General features: G+C 38.3%; 1 protein-coding gene across 1 annotated transcript; it reads left to right on the top strand.

Moving 5' to 3' along the window:
- Positions 1-5,694: 5,694 nt before the first annotated feature.
- On the top strand, positions 5,695-11,865 carry LOC109000670 (BTB/POZ domain-containing protein At3g44820). Its single transcript, XM_018977627.2, has 4 exons — positions 5,695-6,412; positions 6,685-6,754; positions 9,415-10,623; positions 10,705-11,865. The coding sequence occupies exons 1-4, from the start codon at positions 6,363-6,365 to the stop codon at positions 11,272-11,274; spliced, it is 1,899 nt and encodes a 632-aa protein (XP_018833172.1). The 5' UTR covers positions 5,695-6,362; the 3' UTR covers positions 11,275-11,865.
- The last annotated feature ends 1,635 nt before the right edge of the window (positions 11,866-13,500 follow it).

The raw sequence follows: 13,500 nt of genomic DNA, 5'->3' as shown, positions 1-13,500 counted from the left end.
ACATCAGTCAAAAAATCCACAGAATCACAACTAAGAAATTGCATACTGAATGTTGGCACTCAAAAGGCAACCAGACTCTGTCATGCAGTAGTAGACCTCCCTGACTGTGGAGTTGCTGCGGAAGAACAGTGGCTGGACCTAGGGAGAACCGTCTTCAGAAGGCCAGAACCAACAGTTGATACATGTAGAATAAGGAGGTGAGCCTCCTCCACGTTCGGCAAGGCTTGATTTTCCAACCTTAATAGTGATGACCCGAATGGATGGATATACAAAACAAACTAATTTTTTTTCCATACTATAATACCCTATCCCAACATAAACTGAGGCTAGCCTCTTTTCATATAAAGAGCCAAGCCTTAGTTTGGTTCTAGGATCTTGAGGAACTAGGGGCTTTGAGGGATTGAAAGGGTTTTACTAAGGCTTTATTGGTGAGGTTTGAGCCATATTCATACGACGAGCCCATGGAAGCCTCAACGAGGCTGAAACAGACCATATATGCAGAAGAATATAAGTCAAATTTTGAGTCAGTGTCAAATAGACTCAGGGGGTTGTTGGAAGGGCATAAACTGAGTTGCTTTCTCAGTGGACTCAAGGATGAGATAAGGTTATGAAATTTCATAACCATATATGCAGAAGAATATAAGTCAAAATTTCATAACACCCGTGACACTAGGATTATGAAATTATCCCCTATAGCAACAAATAACAATGTTAGATTCTAATGCTATTGTCCCTGTGCAAAAGATCAAACCACAACAAATGAAAGAGAGACGTGATAATGGCCTCTGTCATTACTGCTATTCCAAGTGGAATCCGGGTCACAAGTGCCAACAGTCTAAACCAATGTTTTTAATTTCGTACCGTACCGGCCGGTACGGCCAAAATTTTTCGTTTCGGCCGTCCGGCCGGTACAGGTACTAGATATATACCGTACCGGCCAAAATACCGGCCGGTACCGGCCGTTTCGGCCTAAATTTCGACCTGTACCGGCCTATATTTCGGCCGGTACCGGCCGATATTTCGGCCTGTGTTTTTTTTTTTTTTTTTCGTTTTTTCAAACTACAAGTTTATTTTTTGACCCCCAATTTAGATTAGACTATTTATAATTTATATGTATGTATGTATTTATATATAATTTATTCATATATAAACTATTATTTTAGAATATAATTGTTATATATATTTATATATATAATTTATTCATATATCGACTATCCTGAAACGGTACACGAAACGGTACCGGTACCAAAATATTTCGTTCCAGTGTCTTGACCGGTACGCCATCCGGTACGGTATTCAAAACATTGGTTTAAACTATTTTTGATAAATGAGGTAGAGGAGGAGCCAGTTGATGTTCCTTTATCAGTGGAGGAAAATGAAAGTGGTGAAATACTATACTTGACCACCAATCCAGCCCAACCTAAAATTTCTCTTAATGCACTTATTGGGTCCCTAGCCCTAAGACCATGAGAATTAAAAGGAGGTTGGGAAGTTAAGAGATAATGGTGTTGGTCGACATTGGCAGTACTCACAATTTCTTGGATTCCTCAGTAGCTAAAAAAGAGGGTTTGAATGTGAATCATGAGGAGAAGGCGAGAGTTAGGGTGGCCAATGGTGAACTTATGGGTTGTGAAGGGAAATATGTTATTGTGAGAATTAAAATGCAGGGTCATATTTTCACCAAAGATTCTTATGTACTGGTGCTGGTGGGATGTGACATGGTGTTGAGGGTACAATGGCTATTTGAGTTGGAACCTATATTGTGGAACTTTAAGGAATTGTCAATGCAATTCCAGTATAATGGGTAGACAGTTTGTTTACAATGATTATGTCCTTCTAATTTAATTGAAAAGGGGAATATAAATAAGAATCACAAGCTGAACAAAATGGGTGTGTTATTATAGCTTGTTGAAACCAAAGAAGAGAGGTTGTCTAGAAGTATTCTTAGAGTTGTACAGTAGTTACTTGATCAGTATAAGGAGGTTTTTGGTGAACCAAAAGGGTTACCCCCACCTCGAATCCAAGACCATGCTATTACCCTTTGCCCAAACATCAAGCTTGTTTCAGTGAAGCCTTACCGTTACCCTTATTTCAAAAAAGATGAAATTGAAAAAATTGTAAAGGAGTTATTGAGTTCAGGGGTAATAAGACCTAGTACCAGCCCTATTTCTCCCCCGTGTTACTTGCGAGAAAGGCAGATGGGACATGGAGAATGTATGTGGATTACCAAGCCTTTAATAGTGTGACCGTTAAAGATAAATTTCCAATTCTAGTTGTGAAGGAGTTGTTGGATGAGCTCAGTGGGTCTATGTTTTTCTTTAAGCTAGACCTACACTTGGGTTACCACCAAATCCAAGTTAAGTTTGAAGATATTTATAAGGCAGCTTTTAGGACTTACGAAGGACACTATGAGTTCATTGTCATGCCTTTCGGATTAACAAATACACCCTCTACATTTCAAAGTTTAATGAACGACATTTTTAAACCATACTTGAAAAAGTTCCTGTTGGTGTTTTTTGATGATATTCTAGTGTACAACAGCTCACTGCAGGAGCATATAGAGCATCTAAGGGTGACTTTAGAGATGTTGAGACATCATGGTTTGTTGGCCAAAATGTCAGTGCAGATTTGCCACTTTAGAAGTGGCTTACTTGAGGCATGTGATTCAGCTGATAGAGTTAAGGCTGACTCATTAAAACTACAGACAATGTAAAATTGGCCATTTCCTACCTCAGTGAAAGTCTGTAAGAGGGTTCCTTGGGCTCACATGGTACTATAGAAGGTTTATTAGAGGTTATGACAGTCTTGCAGCCCCCTTACTCACTTGTTAAAAATAGATCAATTTGTATGGAGTGAGAAAGCTAAAGAGGCATTCCAAAACCTAAAAAAGGTAGTGATTTAGCCTTCAGTGTTAATTCTTTCAGATTTTTCTCTACCCTTCACGATAGTGTGTGATGGATCTAGAAGTGCTATAGGGGTCATTCTTATGCAAAAAATAGACCAATATCATTCTACAGTAAGGCCTTAAAGGAAAATGTGGTAACTTTATCAACTTATGAAAATGAGCTATATGCATTGGTGATGGTAGTGCAGAAGTGGAGACCATACCTATTAGATCAGCCTTTGTGGTGAAAACCGATCACCAAAGTCTTAAAGATTTGTTGGAGCACAAGGTAGGCGCCCCATGCAGCAGAGGTATGTGTCTAAATTAATGGGTTACGATTTATTAATAGAGTATAAAAAGGGGAAGGACAATGCAGTGGCTGATGCATTGTCCAAGAGGTCAGAAGGGGAGTCTACTAAGGAAGAAATTGTTCTAACTGCTATTTCTTTGCCAACTCTAGATGGGTTAGAAGAGATTAAATAGGGGTATTGTGTAGACCCAAAAGTGCAAGACTTACTGTTGAGATTCCAAAAGAGAGACTTACCCTCCACTTATGCAGTGAGGAATGGGCTATTGTTCTATAAAAACAGGTTAGTGATTGCTAAAAATTAGGCATTCAGGCAAAAGCTCCTACATCTACTGCACACTAGGTCTATTGGGGGTCATTCAGGATATGATAAAATCCTGCATAGGGTCAGGAGGGATTTCCATTGGTAGGGTATGAAGTTAGATGTTAAACACTTGCCAAAGTGTGAAAGCAGATTAGTCTAGACCTAGTGGCTTGCTGCGGCCACTACCTACTCCCTCACAACCATGATCACAAATTACTATGGATTTCATCAAGGGCTTACCTTCATCCCAGGGGCTAAATTGTGTGTGGGTTGTAGTGGACATGTTCACAAAATATGCACATTTTACACCCCTAGCCCATCTCTTCACTGCAAAAATAATAGCCAATTGTTCACTCAAAACATCTTGAGTTGTATGGAATGCCCCAATCAATCGTTTTTATATGGACAACACATTTACCAGCTTTTTCTGGCAAGAGTTATTTAAGATTCAAGGGGTTGAGATAGCATTTAGTACTGCCTATCATCCTCAGGCGGATGGGCAATCAAAGGCAGCAAATAAAACATTGGAGAATTATCTAAGGTGTTTTGCTAGAGATCGGCCTAAGGATTCGGCCCACTAGGTTCCCCTAGCCGAGTACTGGTACAATACTTGTCAACATTTCTCAACCCGTGTAACCCCATTTGAAGCTCTTTATAGCTATTCCCCACCTAAACTGTTGAACTACACCCCTGGGCTAGCTAAAACCGAACTTGTGGAGGAAAACCTAAGAGCTAAAAGATCAAATGTTGCATTTATTGAAGCAGAATTTATAAAGATCACAATACCATATGAAAAAATATGCGGATCTGAAACATGAAGAGCAGATTTTTCAAGTTGGAGATTAGATGTACTTACGCCTTCAGCCGTACCGAAAGACATATGTGGCTCATCGTCGTAGCCTCAAGCTAGCATTGCGATTCTACAGGCCTTTTTAGGTTACCCACCGAGTCAAAGAGGTGGCTTATAGACTCCAGCTGTCGAATACTGCAACCATTCACCCTTTTTTCACGTCTTTCAGTTAAAGAAGAAGCTTGGGAGATAGATTGTGGCTATCTCAACCATTCCTCAAGTGGATTCCAGCGGATTACTCAAGTCTGAGCTCGGGATGGTGCTGGATCGAAGGATTCGCAAGGTGAAAAATCTTCCTCAAACCGAGATCTTGGTTCAATAGCATGGAATGTCTGAAGACGATGCGATGTGGGAACCATATGAAGCTATCAAACTCTCATTCTCACACCTTGTGGACAATGTGCTCTAAATGGGGTGGCTATGTCACACATCGATCTTGAGGTGAAGTATGAGAACTAGAAAGTTAGAAGAGAATGAAGCTAAGTTCTGAAGTCAGTTAAAGTAATTTAGTTATATGGGCCTTGAAATGATTTAATAAAAAGCATGTTTGAATGTTAGTCTGTTAGTTAATATTAGAGTTGTTTATGGGTTAGTCTCATGGGCATGTGAGCCCATCAACGGTATTGTCTTTCATCTAGTAATTAGTAATCGTCGGGTTGTTTTTTGGATTCTTCCATTTCTGTTAGTAGCTATTTCACTGTAGCCCTGGTATGGGTTTGTTATGTCAGATTTTATAATATTTCTATTTTTTCTCTCTAATTATTCAATGATTTATAGTGTTATAAGGTTTTACATTTTGATCAATGGATTGCTTCATCAACTGTCTTCACAATAAACAACCATGAAACTAGATTAATATTTAGTATCATTACTCGATTAGATTTTTATTTCTAAGTTATATCATCTATATTGAGTTTTTGTTGGCATCTGCATCCCCTCCTTATTAGAATATTACTTCAATATATATATTTTATTAGAAAATATTTTAATTATAAAAGGATTATATAAAAGTAATCTTACAAATTGATGTAGTTTGATATAGTTTATCAGATTATAAAATTACTTTTATTATAAAATAAATTTAACGAATCATATGAAATCACATCAGTTTATAAAATTATTTTTATGTAATTTATATTGAAATATTTTTTTCATTTAATAGTGAAATTATCTTCTTAAAAAAAAAAAAAAAACCTTAATTGCTGTCGCCAACTTTAAAGTGTAGAGGTGGACAGTTAATACTTAATACTGACCAGAACTTTGTTCCACGGTGGCAGTGGCCAGTGGGTCCAATACTCCACTGGCTCCTCTCCTTACTACATTTCCCCCATTGTTTTTCTTTCCTGTTCAATCTCATTTAGCTTCAGAGTTCTTTGACTCATTTCTGTTTCTTTCTCTTCAAGAATCCTCTTGCCCCGCATTCTCTGTTCCTACCAATCTAAACCCACGCGGTTTCAAACCATGATTGCGCCAAGGTGTTTGACAAAAAGCGTGAGACAAACATCATTCCTCGGCCGGTTCCTTATAATTACCTATCATTCCTCGGCCGGCTGAAACCCCTACACGGCTACATGCCCCTTTCCTCTGTCCCCGTCCCTCACACGCCCACTTTTGTTTAAAAAAGAGAGCGCTTTACCGGTTTGTGCTTATTTATCTATAAAACCCTGTTTTACATTACACCCACCATCGTTAAACACGCTTTTTGCTTCGCCGGTTGACGTCGTGATCCGTGCATTCTTTTTCTGTGGCACCAACGAATCCCAAAAGAATTGTTTTTCCTGTTGTTTGGTTTATTATTTTGATGGGCACGCAAACTTCCTAGCTGTAAAGGCCCACTGTTGCCGACACTGCCCCAGTTGACTGAGTGGGACTCGGTTTCTGTTCTGTTCCTTGTTGGTATCTTTGTTTCCTTTTTTTATTGGAAGAATAATTTCTAGGTCTCCAACCAGAAATGAAGAATTGGACTTGGTAGAGAGAGAGAGAGAGAGAGAGAGAGGGTCTCTCCTTCCGCTCAGCCATGGCTCCCGCAAGGAAGGTTTCTGAGTTTCGTCGAGAAGGCAATGGCTGGTATTCACACTTACAAACTTACTTCTCATAAGCTTTTGATTGGTAACTTCATCTGATAATTTTCCGTATAGTCTAATTCTTGTTAATCTTTTTTTATTGGGTCCATGAATTTAGAATTCATAACAGCCTTGTGGTCGAAATCAAGTAACACAAGAAGTTATGGCTACAAAAATTTATTACCGGTTTTGTTATACAAGGTTCTTAGAAGAATAGAAAGAAGAAAATACTTGATTTTTTGTGTTGATAATTGGTGAATTTCATGGTCTTGGCAGGTTCTGCAATTCTGGATTGCCTAGCGATATTACTGTTGTGGTTGAGGGCGTAAACTTCCATTTGCACAAGGTATCCCTACCCCTTTGCTTTTATGGGCGTTTGTAAGAAAATTTATCTGGTATCCGTTGCATATATTTATGTCTATTGATCGTTTCCTGATTCTCTAACTTCTTTGGTATATCTGCTTAAGGTTGAGTCTGACTGAATATAGTGTTCCGACGATTAAATCATTGAATATAGTCTTTTTTTGTTTCACCTTTATATATATTAGGGAAATTCTGAAAATGGAGAGAAGTTTACGTTCTTGTTAGGGTGGGATTTAAGAATAGTCTCTCTTATACAGCTATCTCTGTTTGAGTTGAAGTTTTACACCACAAGTGACATAATTATTTGAAGCTTTTGTTGAAATTGAATCCTGAGGAGGGCCTTCTACCTGATTTGTATAAGAACCTGCTTTGTTTCATTGTGTTGGTTTTGTCATATAATCCCTACAACTCAATTTCTCATTATTTGGCTGCTTATCACTTTTGGGTCTGGGAGTCTCAAGCAGCAATTATGGAATGTGCATCAGTGCATGGCAGTAATTATTTCCATCAAAGACCGAATTGATTCGTGTATGTGTGTTGCATCTCTCAGCATAAGTTGCCTTAAAGCGGTCCTGTTATAGTTCTAAGCCTGACTCCACATTTAAAAGAATATTTTCTGACCCCTTTATATGGTAATTAGGTGGAACATCATATTTTTTTGAAAAATTGGTGAATTATGTATTATAGATTTTAAGAGCTGAGAGTTCACTAGGGGCTGAAAATTCTTAAATTAACTCTTTAAATAAGGTAGAAAAATTAAATTATATTAAATTAGAAGTTATTCTATCTTCCTCTATGTTAAAAGTTGCAATCCACAATCCGAAAACTGAGTTCTTTACTTCATTTTCAACATGCCAAATTTTCATCTAAATCAACTCTTACGAAATAACTTGTGTTACATCTTAATTTCTCCTCTGTGAGGTCTAGCTTCCATCCCTTTGTCCCTTGGAATCCATATGAGTCCTGGATCTTTTACTTGGACTTAACTCGTAAAAGACTTGGGATAGATAATCAGGTTATGAATTGGGCAACTATGCCATTTGGTTTTCTGCATGACTATAGTTATTATGCAGATTGGAAAACTTTTGGTATGGAATCAATTATGCCCCCCCCCTTCCTCTCCCAAACAAAAGGTCTTGCTTTCATCAATGGGGATGAATGTACTTCCCTTTATTGCTACCGATGTAAACATTGACTTTATAACCGGTTTAAGCTTTAAAGTTGGGTTTTTATTAAATAAGACTACTCAAAAAGTTGCTCAAGACTAGCTCGGTCAAACTCAAGTTTGACTCAGTTTGTTTATTAAATGAACTGTTCGTTATGATTGATTATTTTTTTGTTTATAAGCAAATAAGAGTTTTATTGATGAGAAATAGGCATAGCTCAAGTACACGAGACATATACAAGAGCAACACCTAGGCATGACTGACCAGAGATACAGGAAATCATAAACATTTAGACTATTGAAATATATTACAATCAACCAATGGAGTAGAGTGTTAAAAACGAGAACTCTAAGCTCATCCATTAAACGATACAACTCCTATAAAAGCTCGGCTCGACTTGTATAAGTTTGGAAAATTTCATGTTTATTATTTACTTTTCAAACAAAATTACATGTTTATTATTTTAATTTTACAACGAGACTATTTGAAGTATTTCAAAAGATAAGAGAAATAAAGTTCCTAATATTTTGTACGTGTTGCTTGAGGTCATATGAATATAATCATTATTATGTTTATATATAGATAGTTACCAAAATTCTAAATTTGTATATTAAACTTTGTAAATAAAGTTTTAAGATATGATGTAAATAATCTATTTTGTTAAAATTAAGTAGCTTGAGAATAAGCTTGAATAATAATTGAGTTATTTATAAACAAAAAATGTAACTTGGTAATAAGCCCTTGCTCAACTCGTTTGTGATTAAAAATTAAATGAACAAGGCTTGACCACCCACTACACGTATGAACTCATCTCATTTAGACTCCTACTTTAAGGCTATAAACTTTACTCATAAAAAAAATCTGTTCTGGAGTAGCTTAGTTCAATCTACTTTACGTGTGTATACATCTTCAGTTTCTTTTTGCTCATGTTTGATGAATGCACTTGCTTTTATGAGTTTGGGAGTTTTTTTTTTTGGAGAGGGGGGGGAGAGAGATGAGAGGGAAAGCGCAAAGGACATTCAGATCCATGCAGATTAGTGTTTCACAGTTAGTTGTAGGCAGTATGACTGCTTTGAATTGACACGTTTTCCATGAGGTCAATGCAGATTGGTGTCACACAGTTGGTCCGTTAGATCCATGTTTTCAACAACAGGGAGATCTTGGTTAAGTGATTCTGCTGTCTAGATTTAAGTTGTAGAGGTCATTGAAACCTTTTACACAAGGGAGCTTCTTGGTGTAATGGTGATACTCCCCATTGATTGGCATATTCTATTTCTTTGACATTTTTTTTGCAGTTAGTTTTTTCTTTGTTATTGTATAAAAGTACAATTAAATGTCCTAATCCATACTGCAGTTGAATCAATATGCTTGATTCTTCATGTGTTCTTTATTCTTCATTTACAATGTTCTCTTTGTAGCCTATACATTGGTGTTCAGTTGAATTTAGATATGATTATAACAATACGTAATACTCCAGTTTCCTCTCATATCAAAATGTGGGAAGATGGCAAAAATACATGAAGAATCCCAAAGTACCCGTGAGAAGATTTTTACCACAGTGCTGGAAGAATTTCCTGGTGGCCCTGACACTTTCTTGATTGCAGTTAAGTTTTGCTATGGTGTCCGTCTTGAAATGACACCAAGAAACATAGTAATGGTATACTGTGCAGCAGACTATCTTGAAATGACAGATGAGTATGGAGAAGGTAACTTAATATCTAAGTCAGAAAGTTTCTTTCATAAGAATATACTTCGTAACTGGAAAGATTGTATTTTGGCTCTTCAAAGTTCTGAGCCTGTCATGTCAAGGGCTGAAAAGCTCCAGATATTGAGCAAATGTTTTAATGCTCTATCTATGATGGTTTGTACGGATCCTAGTTTGTTTGGATGGCCCATGATGATGTATGGTAGTTTGCAGAGCCCTGGGGGAAGTATCTTATGGAATGGAATAAACACGGGGGCTAGAATTAGAAGCTCAGAATCTGACTGGTGGTTTGAAGACATCTCATATCTTAGTGTTAGTTTGTTTGTGAGACTTATTAAGACAATGGAAGGAAGAGGTATAAGACCTGAAAACCTAGCTGGTGCAGCAATGTACTATGCCAGAAAGTACCTACCTGGTCTAGGCCGATGGCAGGGTGGACAAAGTGGCAAAACCAGGACAGTTGCAAGTTTTAGCTTGACACCTGCTGCGGTGGATCAAAAGGATCTATTGGAAAGCATTGAGAAGCTTCTGCCAGCAAAGAAAGGCAAATCCTTTTGCCGTTTTTTACTGGGACTTCTTCGTGTTACATTGATATTGGGTGTCACTCATACATGCAAGGATTCTTTAGAGAAGAGAATAGGAATGCAATTAGAACTGGCAACTCTTGATGCTCTTCTGATTCCAACTTATTCTGATTCTGATACATTATATAATACTGACTGTGTTGAACGGATCATCCATCATTTTATGTCTTCCGAGTCATTTATAACATCATTTTCTCCATCATCATTTGACCTGGAAACCTCACCATCATCTGGGCCGTTAAGAAAAGTTGCAAAGTTGATAGACAGCTATATTGCAGAGGTTGCTTCTGATGTGAATCTGAAACCAGGAAAGATCCGCTCTATTGCTCAGGCCCTCCCAGAATCTTCAAGACCTTTGCATGATGGGCTATACAGAGCACTGGATATATATTTCAAGGTTTGGTTTTACTGGACCAACTATAAAAGTAAAAACTTATCCTAAATTTTGAGGTTTATAACTGCTAATGACATTATGCAGGCGCACCCTTGGCTTTCCGAGAAGGAGAAGGAAGAACTCTGCAATGTCATTGACTACCAGAAACTATCCATTGATGCCTGTGCTCATGCATCCCAAAATGAAAGGCTGCCACTTAGAGTTGTTCTTCAAGTTCTGTTTTTTGAGCAAATGCAGCTAAGAACAGCGCTAGCTGGTTGTCTCCATGTACTGGACACTGAAAGTGCCCCTGCAGGTCCTTTGACTGTCCCAGGTGACATGGCGGGCCAGATTGTACAGAGGGATGGTTGGGTAACAGTAGTACGTGAGAACCGGGTTTTAAAGGTTGATATGGAAAGGATGAGGTCTAGAGTCGGGGAACTTGAGGAAGAATTTAGTAAAATAAAACAAGAGATGAAAAAGGTGACAAAATCACATAGTACCCTTAGTTCTCCTCGTTTGGTTGTGAAGAAAATTGGATGCAAGCTTGTTCCAGGATCCTCGGATGCTCAACCAGATACTGTTGAAAGCACTGGACCCACTCCAAGACCGTCACTTGAGCAGTTGCGTCTTTCACGCAATTCCAGACACCGGAAAAGCTTCTCTTTGTTTTGAAGGCATTATTAGCAAGGAAGCTGATTAAAACTTGTCAAAGAAGAAAAGCAAGGAAGCTGAGATGATGGGATCTTCATACATAGAGGCTCTTTGGTCCCGAATGTGCGAGGGAAAGGGAAGGAAAATGTTAAAATTTGCTTCTGTTTTTTAGCATTTTTTTAACTGATTGAGCATTTTCCTTTTCTTTCCTCCGCTGAATCTGGCACTATTTTCAAAAGGGCAGTTGAAAAAAGAGATCCCACTCTTGCACCACAGAATTGTTTCCTGAGTGCTTGGCAGCAGACTGTAGAATTGTTTAAGTTATCTTTCACATTTCATAGGTTAGGGGGTTGGTCCTAGGCTTAAAGAATGAACCAGGAAATGAATATTTTGCCATTGAAGATGAAATACTGGCCCATCTGAAACTTGGACACATACTTGTGGATTCCATAGAAGTAAATACACCAAGTCAACAGTTATATATGTTATTTTGTCTTTGTTGCTTACACATTTACAGCACTGTAAATCAAGTTGTAACTCTGTCAAGCATTGGGAAGATAAGTAAAGGTATGTGTTTTCATTGTCTGAACTTGCAAATGAACCTACTTCTGATTGTCTTGTTTACCGTTTGGTGCACCGACAGAAATGATTTTAAAGTGCAGCAGCTATATATGAATATGAATATGTTGATGCATATAAGGACAAGAGAAGGCTTTCCATAGATTATGGGAACGAGGGGCTTCTGATCCATAGGCTTCTTCCAAGAAACTTGAGTTGATTGTAGGGCCTAGTTTGGAGAATGAGATAAAATGAAAATTTTATGATAAAATTAGTTGTAAATCATAGCGAAATAGTTTGAGTTAAATCTTTTTTGAGTTTTAGAAAATGAGAAAAAAAAAATTGGATAAAAAATATTTTTTTTTTTTGATCGGTAAACAAAATTTTATTGATCAAAAGTGATAAAAAGGATGCCCAAGTATACGGGACATATACATGAGCAAATTTAAGTCTAGCTTAGGGATACAAGGAAATCGTGAAAAGACCTGCCCTGAAAATCAATTACAATTGACCAATGGAGTAAAGTATTAAAAAACAAAGTTCTAAGCTCTTCCATTGATATCTCTTGATCTTCAAAGCATCTTGTGTTCCGCTCCCCCCAAATGCACCACCATAGACAAATAGGTAGCATCTTCCATATGGAGGCAATTTGAGAGTTGCCCCTAATACCTCTCCAAGAGGCTAAAAACTCACTTACTTTTTCTGGCATCACCCATGCTAACCCCACCCGTGCTAGGACCTCGGACCATAAGGACCTGACAATCTCACAATGTAGTAAGAGATGGTCTACGGACTCACCACTCTTCTTACACATATAACACCAATTCATAACTATGATGCCGCGTTTCCTCAGGTTATCTATGGTAAGAATCTTTCCCCACGTGACAGTCCATACAAAAAAAGCTGCCTTTAGAGGTGCCTTCGTCTTCCAGATGCTCTTCCATGGGAATGGGACTGAGTTGTGCACAAGTAAGGAATGATAAAACGAGCGGGCCGTGAAAACTCCTTTCTTAGAGGGACACCAATATAACTTGTCTTCTCCTTCCCCCGACATCCGAGTGGAGTACACAAGGTCAAAGAAGGCCGAAATGTCATCCATCTCCCAATCTTGTGCATTTCTATTGAAAGTAAGGTTCCATTGGAATGAGCCATTTGTAAAGCTAAGTAGATCGGCAATGGATGCATCTTTCCGTCTTGCTAAGCTGTAGACTCCTGGATATACATCCTTGAGTGCTCGATCACCACACCATAAGTCATGCCAAAATTTTACCTTAACACCGTTGCCGACTTTGAAGCAAGTGTGTGCTGCATAGATGTCCCATCCTCTTCTGATATGTTTCCAAAGCCCTACTCCGTGGGGGCCACTCACCTCATTGGAACACCACCCTCTCCATGATTCCCCATGCTTCAAGGCAATGACGGTTCGCCAGAAGGCCTCCCGTTCATGGTGGTATCTCCATAACCATTTGCCAAGCAAAGCTTGGTTAAAAGCTCCCAAGTTCCGTATACCTAGACCTCCTTCCTTAATGGGGGTACAAATTGTAGCCCATTTCACCAAGTGATATTTAAACTCTTCCTTGATCCCTCCCCACAAGAAATCACGTTGAATTTTCTCCATACGATGAGCCACCTTGGCGGGAAGTGGAAATAGTGAAAGGAAGTAGGTTGGTAAGTTAGAAAGAGTACTTT

This window comes from Juglans regia, chromosome 14 (assembly GCF_001411555.2).
Source record: "Juglans regia cultivar Chandler chromosome 14, Walnut 2.0, whole genome shotgun sequence".
NCBI classification, from domain to species: domain Eukaryota; kingdom Viridiplantae; phylum Streptophyta; class Magnoliopsida; order Fagales; family Juglandaceae; genus Juglans; species Juglans regia.
This window is presented reverse-complemented; position numbering and strand designations above follow the sequence as displayed.